General features: G+C 39.7%; 1 protein-coding gene across 1 annotated transcript; it reads left to right on the top strand.

The window, feature by feature from the left end:
* Window positions 1-5250: 5250 nt before the first annotated feature.
* Window positions 5251-6225, top strand: OR52B2 (olfactory receptor family 52 subfamily B member 2; the record flags this gene model as incomplete). Its single annotated transcript, XM_080640348.1, has 1 exon — window positions 5251-6225. The coding sequence occupies exon 1, from the start codon at window positions 5257-5259 to the stop codon at window positions 6223-6225; it is 969 nt and encodes a 322-aa protein (XP_080496474.1). The 5' UTR covers window positions 5251-5256.
* Between the last annotated feature and the right edge of the window lie 7347 nt (window positions 6226-13572).

Genomic DNA, 13572 nt, shown 5'->3' with positions numbered 1-13572 from the left:
ATATCATAAACACATATTGAAATTAAAACTTAAGTTACATGACAGAGACCAGAGACCAATAAATTAACAATGTGATAGTTGGAATGATGGAAATTGCCAAAATCGTTCTTTCCTTCTTCTTAGGCAACTGAAGAGTAATCTCTGTTTTTCAATTGGTGTATTTAGACCATTTACAGTTAAAGTAATTGTTATATTAGGGCTGAAGTCTACCATTTTATTATTTGTTTTCTGTTTGCTTCTTCTGTGTCTCATTCCTTGGTTTCTGATTTCTTGCCTTTCTGTGGGTTATTTGAACATGTTTAGGGGGCCTTCTTGATTTAATTATAGAGTTTTTGAGTGTATGGTTTTGTGTAGTTTTCTTTGAAGTTGCTCTATTAAAATATATACCTGTGACTCATCCACTTTTAGTAAAGTAGAAACCTTGGTTCCATTTAGTTCCCTTTACTCTTCTCACTTTTAAATATCATTATCTTTAATATCAGATAATGTTATAATTTTTGTTTTAATCGTTGCATGTGAAATAAAACTCATGAGAAGAATAATTTACCCATATTTCTGCTCCTTCCATTTCTCTTTTTTCCTTTCTGATGCTCCCCCAAATTATTTTTTTGACAAATGCAAACACCATGTAATTCACATTCCTTTCACTATATATAATATACCCATCTAAGAAACTTCCTTCTGCTTCCTCCTACCCCAGAAGCAATTACTGTTTTGATTTCTATTTCAGACCAGTTTTTATCTGTTGTAGAACCTTATATAAATATAAATAGAATCATACATTGTGTGATTCTTTTGTATCTGGCCTCTTTCACACACAGAATAATCTCGAGTTTCATCTGTGTTGTTGCATGTTCTAGTAGCTTGTTAACTTTAATTGCTGAATAGCATTCCATTGTATGAGTATATCACAATTTGTTTATCCATTCTTCTTTTATTGGACATTTGGGTTGTTTCCAGTTTTTTGCTACTATGAATTAAGCTGCTGTAAACTAAGAGTAAAATTGCTGAATTAATGTCTTTCCCGCACGCCTCCCCCCTTTATTCGGTTCCTAACAACTTACTTTGCTCCAAAAGTTACAAGATGAATTGGGAAGAATTACTCTCCTCCCAACAATGTTAGAGTACTTTAATTAAGTGCACACAAAGTAAAATTTGGTTTTAAGAGTGTAAACATTTTATTCAGCGTTCATGTATTCTGTCCCTTTTCTGTTCTTGAACTTACCTTGAGTGATTGAGCCTGCAGGGTTGCTTCAAAAATGACCCCTCTCATCTCCCTTAATCAGTGTTTCTGGACTGAGTTTGAACACTTTGACATGCTCATCTGAGGACCTTTGTCTTCTCTCCTTATCAGCTACTTAGTCTCTCTAAACTTCTATTTTCTCATCTGCCAAATGAAAAGATTAACAATGCCTTATCTCATTGGGTTGTTCTGATAATTAAGTGAGAAAGTTCATGTTAAGCCCTAACACAGTGACTGGGATATAGTAAAGGCTCAACAAATGTTAGCTGTTATTTTACTTGTAGGATTTCTGTCACTGCTCTTATGCTGTGTTTTCAAATGTATTTTGTCTGGAGCTACTAATTATCCCTAGAGTTAGTGCTCCCTCTTGGCATTAGAGGAAGAATTTTCATTTCTCCATTGGTTCATTGACCCAAATGCTCAGTGATCCCATGGGTGACTCTGGCACCTGCCTCCAGAAGGAGGAAGCATGTGGCCTCTCTGTCTCTAAATATAAGCACTCTATGGGGCAGGACTAGTGACACGCCGCATGCCTACATGATCAGTTCAGTCTTCTTTCTTCTCATTCCTCATCTCTCAGAAAAAGCAAAGTTTTTACTAGTAACTCTTCTCTACCACTTCCTCGATCCTTCAGCTAATACTGTGATGTAGTATGTGAGTTTAAGAGCATTGACGGTGTCAGGGGGAGGGATTGACAGGAGTGTGTGTGTGTGTGTGTGTGTGTGTGTGTGTGTGTGTGTATTTAGAGATCTATATAAAAGACAAAGATTAGAGCTTGGAGAGAGGAAATGGATATGTGGGATAAAAGGGGTTAGTGAGACAAAGGATGTCAGCGGGACTGGGAGGATGACACTGGTTAGAGAAAGAAATGGGCATGCAGAGGTGGGTCAGGAAAAGCATTAGGATAATGTGGGGGAGAGACTTTTTAATAAAATGTTTGAGTGCAGTTCAAAGAGCAGACTGTACCAGAATGGGAGCTATCATTGGGGGCTATTCATGAAAATGGCTCAGGTTTTGATCATCACCTTGGTGCAACAAACAAATCCACTAGTAAAAGGCTAACTTACCAATTCCATGGTTCATTTGTTCAAATAGTTCCTATGTATCTACAATGTGCCAGAATATGTGCTTAGTACTGTGAACTCCCCAGTCCCAAGGTGGGAACTCTTGAGGGAACTTTCTCTTGGTAATCTGGATTTCAGGTGTGTCTAAATTGGAAAAATCCTCGTCGTTCTGTCTCCCATCCTGCGTTTTGTAGAACAGGGATAGCAACGGGGAGAAGGAGAGGTTATGCTTTGAAGTTGGGATTCTCCATCACGTTTTGCCATCACATCATAAAAATATGAAAATCACACGATACACCATCAGATGCTTACTCAAATATTGACAAAAAACCCAAAATGTTTATAGGGGGGTGAAACAAGAGGGTAAGTAGAAATTTTTCTTGAGATGTTTATTTATTTTAAAAAAATGAATTGGTATTAAGGGTGTGTCAGTAAATTGAGGGTATCTCAGTGCCTCTGCAGTGCAGGTAAGACTGGTTTTAGATTATAAAACCATTTTACATGCTGGCTTTGAGTATATGTGAGCAAGAGTAAGGTTATTAGAGCTATAAATTTGAATTAGTTTCAATTTATTAAAAGGGTAAACATTTACAAATTTTGATGCCTTATTTTTTGTTATTAGAAATAATTTTCTTGTGATACATATCACAATGAATCCTTCCATATATATAGCCTAGTGTACGGGGCAGGCTATTTTACCCCTTAGGAACATGGCTTCAGGGTGTACAGCCTGCACATTTGTAGAACCTAAGGGTGGTGAAAAATATGAGACCACAAGCACATGTACAAGGACAATGGCAAAATGAAAATCATGCTTGTTTAAATAATATAACTACACAAAAATAACCAACTCCACTCCTATATAGTTATCTAACTATTATATTTGAGGTGGATTATGGGTACATTTTAGTATGTTATTGTGATGTCAGGAGTCTTCCAAAATTAAGGTTGTATAAAGACATAAAGGGCCTTCCCCTAAGGAGGGAATGGGTATTACCAAAAAATAGAGTTGGAAGTCACAGGAGGAAAAGATACTAGGAAGCAAAAGAGAAAGCAGAAAATTGAAGTGTCTCCATTTCTCCTTAGCCTGGACTGAATCTTTCCCTGCCTTTGCTGTCTTCACTATTGAGGTTAAAAAGCATCGTTAGAATTATAAGCAGAGCCAGAGTTTTTTTTTTTTTTTGAGGACTTATATTAGGTATCTTGCATTGAGAAGTAATATGTAAAAGTAAAATGAATTTGATTTCTTTCTTTAAAAATATATCTTATTGATTATTACAGAGAGGAAGGGAGAGGGATAGAGAGTTAGAAACATTGATGAGAGAGAAACATTGATCAGCTGCCTCATGCACAACCCTACTAGGGATAGAGCCTGCAACCAAGGTACATGCCCTTTACTGGAATTGAACCCAGGATTCTTCCGTCAGTGGGCCAAAGCTCTATCCACTGAGCCAAACCAGTTAGGACTGAATTTGATTTCTGATGAATTTTTGTATATATAAATTTGGGGCCTATGCTTTAGAATAGAGGCAGAACAATGTGGCTCCTTGGTGCTTATGCCAGTAATGTTCAGCCTCTCCTATAAATCGAAGATAAATTGTCTGGAAGGGTATCAAATTATTAGCCCACCTGGGACCCTTACTTGTCTGAATCTGGCCCTGTCCCTTTTCCTATACCTACGTGGAGACCCATTGCTCCCTTCCTACAGCCATCATGCTCTGAGAAAGTGCATCTGCATTGAGGAAGAAGGATAGACTCATAAATTTTTGTCTCATTTCTTTGGATGCCTTCCTCCGTGGGAACCTCTGAAAACCCATATCAGTAGTTCCACCTAATGTTTATTTGGTTCCTTTATACTCCTGATTCTCTCCCTATCCTCTCCATGGTCTCTTTTCTCCATGTTCCCTTCAGAATCTTAATCACTCATTCTTTCCCTAGCCCTGATAGCTAACAGATAGAGCTTCAGAAGCAGACAAATCTTACCTGAGTGGTGGGAAAAGCCAAGGCAAGAAGGTCTCTAGGATTAACCCTTCATAGCAGGAGGGAAAATGAAATCTTTTTGAGGGTTAAGGAACAAGTGGGCTGGAGGAAGGCTATATTAATGGAGCCAGAGTGAGTGTATTGATTTCTTATACTCAGAATAGTTTTCCTGGTGGCTCCTAAGGATAAGAAGATCTAAACACAACCTTTATGGAACTGTCTGGGGAGGAGCGTGAGAAGTTCACAAAGAGCAGGTAATGAATATTGTTTCTCAATTTCAACCGCTGCCCACTCCTCACTGCCTTTAGAGAAGATCTGGATCTAGATCAGTGTGGAGAAACACATCCCTTAGGCTCCTGGATTTCTACTTTGTGCTCCACTTCCAAGAACAGGGAGCCACAAGTGCCAAGTTATTAGGCAAGTGTCATGTGAAATGTTCAAGGTAATAGCCAGATAAATTTAATGTGATTACATATAATCAAGTTAAAATACAGTTTGCCTAATAGGTCTTCAGGAAGGAGATATATTATTATGGACATGGGCCATTACAAAGTGGTTTGTCTTAAAATTTGAATAAGCAGAAATGGAAGGGAAATTCCTGTAAACATAGAACGAGCAGTCTTGAAGGGAAAAGTATAGCATGGGTAAGGGGGCGAATGCTGCTTGTGTGGAAATGGCAGAATGAGGTCAGAAAGGTAGGTGGGCCAGACTTTGGGGGCAGGGTGAATGGAGGCAGGGTGAAGCATGGTTGATGCTGACGTTCTACATGTGAATGAACACAAAGGGGCAGAGGTTATCCCTATAAGTGAGTATTGTCTGGAAGGACTTTCCCCTGGAGAATTCCACAGTTTAGAAATCCATGCTGTCTTTTGTGATCTCAGCACACACTCAGAGATGCTTTCTGTTCCTATTATATTCAGCAGACTCATCAACTTCTAAGTCATTATAGAGAGGATCTTAAAGTTCATCATGACTCACACCAACCTTACCATCTTCCACCCTGCAGTTTTTGTCCTACTCGGCATCCCTGGGCTGGAGGCGTATCACAACTGGCTGTCCATACCCCTCTGCCTCATGTATATCACGGCAGTTCTGGGGAACAGCGTCCTGATAATGGTCATCATCAAGAGCGTTAACCTTCATGAGCCCATGTACTTTTTCCTTTCCATGCTGGCCATCACGGACATCCTGCTGTCCACCACTACTGTACCCAAGGCCCTAGCCATCTTTTGGTTCCATTCCCATGACATTGCCTTTGATGCCTGTGTCACCCAAGTTTTCTTTGTCCATGTGATGTTTGTGGGGGAGTCAGCCATCCTATTAGCTATGGCCTTTGACCGCTTTGTGGCCATCTGTGCTCCTCTGCATTATTCAACAGTGCTAACATGGCCTGTTGTGGGAAGAATTGCTCTGGCCATTGTCACCCGAAGCTTCTGCATCATCTTCCCAGTGATTTTCTTGCTGAAGCGGCTGCCCTTCTGCCGGACCAACATCATCCCCCATTCCTACTGTGAGCATATTGGAGTGGCCCGCTTAGCCTGTGCTGACATCACCGTTAATATCTGGTATGGCTTCTCAGTGCCCATTGTCATGGTCATCTTGGATGTAATCCTCATCACTGTGTCTTACTCACTGATCCTCCGAGCAGTGTTTCGTTTACCTTCCCAGGATGCCCAGCACAAGGCTCTCAGTACTTGTGGCTCCCATCTCTGTGTCATCCTCATGTTTTATGTTCCATCCTTCTTTACCTTATTAACCCACCGCTTTGGACATAACATTCCTCGACATGTCCATATCCTGCTGGCCAATCTTTATATAGTGGTGCCACCAATGCTCAACCCCATTGTCTATGGTGTGAAGACTAAGCAGATCCGGGAGGGTGTAGCCAACCGGTTCTTTGACATGAAGGCTTGGTGCTGTGCTTCCCCTCTGGGCTGATGGCTCCCCATAAATCCCCACTCCCAGCTTTGCCAAGGAAACTAGGTATAAAATATAGAGATTTCCTGAGAGGGCTTTTCCTTCTCTTCCCCATTCTCTTCCTTCTTCTTCTTCATCCTATCCTCTTCTATCTCTTTTTCTTTTCTTTTCTGGATCTTCCCCTTTGCCTCCTTCCCCTGTTTCTTTGTTTCTTTTATCCTCTTCTTTTCTCATATTCATCCCACACAACCCACAAATAACAACTAAGTGTACATGCTTCTAATTGTGAACATTTGGTATCCTCAGTAGACCAGATGTACTCCAGAAATACAGGGAGCTGAATAGCACATAAAGTAAGTTATGCACGAAAGGATAAAAATAATTTTATATTTAATATCTGAAAGGGTTCCAGTTTTTATCCCCAAATGTGCATTTATTATTTGTACAGGTTCAAGTAGCTCTCTTCCCACTTCTATAATGGCAGGTGTTTTTGAAAAACAGCCATGCATGCATGCCATTTAGCCATCTGGAAAAGTCCTGTTTTTTCTTCAAATTTCAGTTCAAGTATTGTCTTCCCTGAGAAGTGTTTCCTAAATTTTTCTAGGCAATACAAGACTCCTATCTTTGTATGTCTATTGCATCTTGTACAAATCTCCAAATATATGTAATGAATTATAATGGGTTGTTTATTTGTACCCTCACTTGACTATATAAACTCTTTGAAACCAGCATAGTGTGTGTCATTAATATTTGTACTCTTAGTACATTACAAAATACCTGGTACATAATAAATGTTTGAGAAATTAATGAAAGCATAATCACCTCCCTGAAATTAGAACATGCATCTCTATCATGCATTGAAATGATCAGTTAAATGTGTCCACAAACCTAATGATTAGTAAACTAGGTCCTCACAATGACAGTGTAGTATCATGGAGGAAAATACGTTGCTGATTGCAGTGTTTTTTTACTCCAGGGAATAGACAAGAGAAGGAGGACACAGGGTATTTTTGATTTTCTCTTCTACTGGCTTCTGAACATCCACATTATTTGGAATCATAGCATGTTGTTCATGGCCAGATTAGCAAAATTAGAGTAGGCTCTTGGAGTTCACACTCTTGACCAGCCGTGGGCAAACTACGGCTCGCGGGCCAGATCCGGCTGTTCTATCTGGTTCTCTTGCTCTCCCCTCTGCTCCTTTACTTTGAATTTATATTAGTTCACACAAACACTCCATCCATGCTTTTGTTCCGGCCCTCCGGTCCAGTTTAAGAACCCATTATGGCCCTCGAGTCAAAAAGTTTGCCCACCCCTGCTCTAGCCTCAACTCAGCCACTTACTAGGCCAGTCGTGGGCAAACTATGGCCCGCGGGCCGGATTCGGCCCGTTCGGCTGTTCTATCTGGCCCACGGAGCCGAAAGAGCGGAGGGTTCTCTTGCTCTCCCCTCCGCTCCTTCACCAGCAGCAGTGTTAACATGGCAACGTCGGGAAACACGGCCACAGCTCCTTCTTCTGAGCGGGCAGATTTATATCCGCCCATTCAGTAGAAGGAACAATCTCTCAATCTTCCAGAGGCTCCTTGTAATGCCCGCGGACGTCTCCCGACATCACCCTGGGAATGCGAAGACACGTTATCGTGGTGATGTAGGGAGACACGCCCCTGGAGAGCACAGTATCAGAGCCTTTCTGAGGTAAGATTAAGAGCTCTACTCAAACACAATTTTTTCCTGTTCCCACATTCTGTACATCACAATTTTTAATAAAACAACAAAGACTTTCGGCCTTTAGTCACTTCAACTGGTGGCCTGTCCTTTGTCACAAAACCCTGAAACAGCACCAGAAGAGGTGCAACTGGAACTCATCGATCTTCAGTCTGACTTTGTCCTAAAGGAGAAATTCAGCTCTCTTGAACTAAGAGACTTTTATGCTTCACTTAATGAAGCCACTTTTCCAAACATCCGGAGGATGGCACAGAAGATACTGGTGCTGTTTGGGTCAACCTATGTTTGTGAGCAGACATTTAGCGTCATGAACATCAACAAAGCCCCTCACAGATCCAGCTTAACTGATGAACACCTCAGATCTATCCTGAGAATAGCCACAACAAAACTAACTCCAGACTTTGATGCATTAGCTAAAAAAGGAGACCAACAACACTGTTCCCACTGAAATTGATGTTTTTTTTTTTTTTCAAATTTTTATTAAGGTATTATATGTGTACATATCTTACCATTGCCCTCCCCCCACCCCACTCCCATACCTGCCCTCACCCCCCAATGTTTTGCATCCGTTGGTTACTCTTATATGCATGCATACAAGTCCTTCAGTTGATCTCTTATTTCCCCCACCTCTCCCTAACCTTACCGCTGTAATTAGACATTCTGTTTGATGCTTTACTGCCTCTGTAACTATCTTTTGGTTCATCAGTTTATAATGTTTTTCATTATCCCTAAATGAGTGAGATCATGTGGTATTTTTCTTTCATTGACTGGCTTATTTCACTTAGCATAATGTTCTCTAATTCCATCCAGGTGTCTACAAATGGTAGTAATTCCTTCTTTTTTATGGCAGCATAGTATTCCATTGTGTAGATGTACCATAGTTTTCTGATCCAGTCATCTGCTGACGGGCACCTAGGCTGTTTCCAAATCTTAGCTATTGTAAATTGTGCTGCTATGAACATAGGGGTGCATATATGCTTTCTGATTGGTGTTTCTGGTTTCTTAGGATATATTCCTAGGAGTGGGATTACTGGGTCAAATGGGAGTTCCATTTTCAGTTTTTTGAGGAAACTCCATACTGTTCTCCACAGTGGCTGCACCAGTCTGCATTCCCACCAGCAGTGCACGAGGGTTCCTTTTTCTCCGCATCCTCGCCAACACTTGTCGTTTGTTGATTTGTTGATGATAGCCATTCTGACAGGTGTGAGATGGTATCGCATTGTCGTTTTGATTTGCATCTCTCGGATAATAAGTGACTTTGAGCATGTTTTCATGTGTCTCTTGGCCTTCCTTCTGTCTTCTTTCGAAAAGATTCTATTTAGGTCCGTTGCCCATTTTTTTATTGGATCATTTATCTTCCTTTTATTAAGTTGTATAAGCTGCCTGTAGATGTTGGAAATTAAACCTTTATCAGTGATACCATTTGCAAATATGTTCTCCCATACAGTGGGGTTTCTTGTTGTTTTGTTGATGGTTTCTTTTGCTGTGCAAAAGCTTTTTATTTTGATGTAGTCCCATTTGTTTATTTTCTCTTTGGCTTCCATTGCCCTAGGGGCAGTATCACTGAAAAAGTTCTTTTGGCATATGTCTGAGATTTTGCTGCCTGTGGATTCCTCTAGTATTTTTATGGTTTCCCGTCTTATATTTAAGTCCTGTATCCATTTTGAGTTTATTTTTGTGTATGGTGTAAGTTGGTGATCTAGTTTCATTTTTTTGCATGTATCTGTCCAATTTTCCCAACACCATTTATTGAAGAGACTGTCTTGACTCCATTGTATGCTCATGCCTCCTTTGTCAAATATTAATTGCGCATACTGGTTTGGGTCGATATCTGGATTCTCTATTCTATTCCATTGATCTATATGTCTGTTCTTGTGCCAGTACCAGGCTGTTTTGAGGACAGTGGCTTTGTAATACAGCTTGAAATCTGGTATTGAGATCCCTCCTACTTTATTCTTCTTTCTCAGGATTGCTGTGGCTATTCGGGGTCTTTTTTTATTCCAGATGAATTTTTGGAGAGTTCTTTCTAGGTCTGTGAAATATGCTGTTGGTATTTTAATGGGGAGTGCATTGAATCTATAGATTGCTTTGGGTAGTATGGACATTTTGATGATGTTGATTCTACCAATCCATGAACATGGTATGTTCTTCCATCTGTTTACATCTTCCTCTATCTCTTTTTTCAGTGTCCTGTAGTTTTCCGCATATAGGTCTTTTACCTCCTTGGTTAGGTTTATTCCTAAGTATCTTAATTTTTTTGGTGCGATGGAAAATGGGATTGCTTTTTTAGTCTCTCTTTCTGTAAGTTCACTGTTGGTGTATAGAAATGCCATAGATTTCTTGGCGTTAATTTTGTATCCTGCTACCTTGCCGAATTCATTTATTAAGTCTGTTAGTTTTTTGATAGTCTTTCGGGTTTTTTATGTACAATATCATGTCATCTGCAAATAAGGACAGCTTTACTTCTTCTTTTCCAATTTGGATGCCTTTTATTTCTTCTTCTTGTCTAATTGCAGTGGCTAATACTTCCAGTACTATGTCAAACAGGAGTGGTGAGAGTGGGCATCCCTGTCTTGTTCCTGTTCTTAGGGGAAATGGTTTTAGTTTTTGCCCATTGAGTATGATGTTAGCTGTGGGTTTATCATATATAGCTTTTATTATGTTGAGGTATGATCCTTCTATTCCCACCTTGTTGAGAGTTTTTATCAAGAAAGGGTGTTGGATTTTGTCAAATGCTTTTTCTGCATCAATTGATATGACTATGTGATTTTTATCTCTCAATTTGTTTACGTGATGTATCACGTTTATTGATTTGTGGATATTGTACCATCCTTGCAGTGCTGGGATAAATCCTACTTGGTCATGGTGTATGATCTTTCTGATGTAGTGCTGGATCCAATTTGCTAGAATTTTGTTGAGGATTTTGGCATCTACATTCATGAGGGATATTGGCCTGTAATTCTCTTTCATTCTGTTGTCTTTATCTGGTTTTGGTATTAGGGTGATGCTGGCTTCATAGAAGGAGCTTGGAAGTGTTCCTTCCTCTTGAATTTTTTGGAATAGTCTAAGGAGGATAGGTTTTAGTTCTTCCTTGAATGTTTGGTAAAACTCTCCTGTGAAGCCGTCTGGCCCCGGGCTTTTCTTTGCCGGAAGCTCTTTGATGACTGCTTCAATTTCTTCCATAGTTACTGGCATGTTGAGCTGTTTAGATTCTTCCTGATTGAGTTTTGGAAGGTTATATTTTTCTAGGAATATGTCCATTTCCTCCAGGTTGTCCAGTTTGTTGGAATAGAGTTGTTCGTAGTATTTTTTAACAATCCTTTGTATTTTGGCGGGATCTGTTGTTATTTCACCTCTTTCATTTCTGATTTTGTTTATTTGGGTCCTCTCTCTTTGCTTCTTGGTGAGCCTGGCTAGAGGTTCATCAATCTTGTTTATCCTTTCAAAGAACCAGCTCTTGGTTTTGTTGATCTTTTGTATTGTTTCTTTGGTCTCTATGTCATTTATCTCTGCTCTGATCTTTATTATTTCCTTCCTTCTGCTTACACTGGGCTTTTCTTGTTGCTCTTTTTCTAACTCTTTGAGTTGTTGAGTTAGGTAATTTATTACCCCTGTTTCTTGTTTTTTGCAGTAGGCTTGTAGAGCTATGAACTTCCCTCTCAAGACTGCTTTCGCTGTGTCCCATAGATTTTGGATTGTAGTGTTTTCATTGTCATTTGTTGTCATGATGTTTTTTATTTCTTCTTTGATCTCTCTGGTAACCCAGTCATGGTTTAATAGCATGCTGTTTAGTCTCCATGTGTTTGATTTCTTTGGGTTGTTTTTATTGTAGTTGATTTCCAGTTTTATGCCACTGTGGTCTGAGAAGATGCTTGATATGAATTCTATCTTCTTGAATTTGAAGAGACTTTGCCTATGTCCCAACATATGGTCTATCTTTGAAAATGACCCATGTGCACTTGAGAAGAATGTATATTCTGTGGCTTTGGGGTGAAATGTTCTGAAGATGTCAATTAATTCCATCTGGTCTAGTGAGTCATTTAGGATTGATGTTTCTTTGCTGATTTTTTGTTTAGAGGATTTGTCCAATGGTGATAGTGGGGTATTAAAGTCTCCTACTATGATTGTATTGCTGTCAATCTCTCCCTTGATATCCTCCAGGAGTTTTTTTATGTATTTGGGTGCTCCTGTATTGGGTGTATATATGTTTACCAGAGTTATTTCTTCTTGTTGGATTGCTCCCTTTAGTATTATGAAGTGGCCTTCCTTATCTCTCGTTATGTCCTTCAGTTTGAGATCTAATTTGTCAGAAATAAGTATTGCTACCCCAGCTTTTTTTTCAGTTCCATTTGCCTGGAAAACCTTTTTCCATCCCTTCACCCTCAGTCTGTGTGCGTCTTTTTTTCTGAGGTGGGTTTCTTGTAGACAGCAGATATATGGGTCATGTTTTCTTATCCAATCCATTACCCTATGTCTTTTGATTGGGGCATTTAATCCGTTTACATTTAAAGTTATTATTGATAGGTACTTATTTGTCGCCATTCCTATTCTTTACACCTGTGTTCCTTCTTCGCTTCCTATTTCTTTTTTTTTTTTTTTTTTTTTTTACAGCAGACCCTTTAGCATTTCTTGCATTGCTGGTTTGGTGGTAATAAATTCCCTTAGTCCTTTTTTGTCTGTGAAGCTCCTGATTTCACTTTCAATTTTGATTGACAGCCTTGCTGGGTACAGTATTCTTGGATTCAGACCCTTCCTTTGCATGACTTTGTATATTTCATTCCATTCCCTTCTGGCCTGATGAGTTTCTGTTGAGAAATCAGTTGCTAGTCTGATGGGGGTTCCTTTGTATGTAACTTTCTGTCTCTCTCTGGCCGCTTTTAAGATTCTTACTTTGTCGTTGATGTTTGCCAATTTAATTATAATGTGCCTTGGCGTCGGTCTTTTGGGGTTCATTTTGCTTGGGACTCTGTGAGCTTCTTGGATTTGTGTGGGTTTTTTCTTCTCTATATCAGGGAAATTTTCTGTCATTATTTCTTCAAATAGGTTTTCTATTCCTTGCTCAGCTTCCTTTCCTTCTGGAACCCCTATTATGCGGATGTTGTTTTGTTTCGTGTTGTCCCAAAGTTCCCTTAGGCTCTCCTCCTGCCTTTTAATTTTTTTTTCTAGAAGTTGCTCTACTTGGGTATTTTTTCCCATCTTGTCTTCTAGCTCACTGATGCGGTCCTCTGCTTCTTCTAGTCTACTCTTGATGCTTTCTATTGAGTTCTTTACAGCAGCAATGTCATTTTTCATTTCTTCTTGGTTCTTCTTCATTTCCTCTTGGTTCTTGCTCATATTGTCGAATTTGTCTTCCATTCTTTTCAGCCACCTTATGACCATTTCTCTGAATTCTTTTTCTGGAAGGTTGCTTGCTTCCATTTCGTTTACTTCCTTTTCTGGTGATGCCTGCTTTTCTTTCATATGCGGGCTGTGTCTTTGTCTCCCCATGGTCTCTCTTCTCTGGGTGTCTGGTTATGTAGTTCTCTCTCTCCTGCATCGATTTAATGGCACAAAATACAGCACTACCAGGTACAACACACAAGGCACTGAACAGAAATGTATTCACGATATTAATAACCTCCAATAAAGGTGACCACCAGAGAAAGGC

This window comes from Plecotus auritus (genome assembly GCF_963455305.1).
Source record: "Plecotus auritus genome assembly, chromosome: 9".
NCBI lineage: Eukaryota > Metazoa > Chordata > Mammalia > Chiroptera > Vespertilionidae > Plecotus > Plecotus auritus.
The sequence above is the reverse complement of the archived record's forward strand: the minus strand, read 5'-3'. Positions and strand labels throughout refer to the sequence as shown.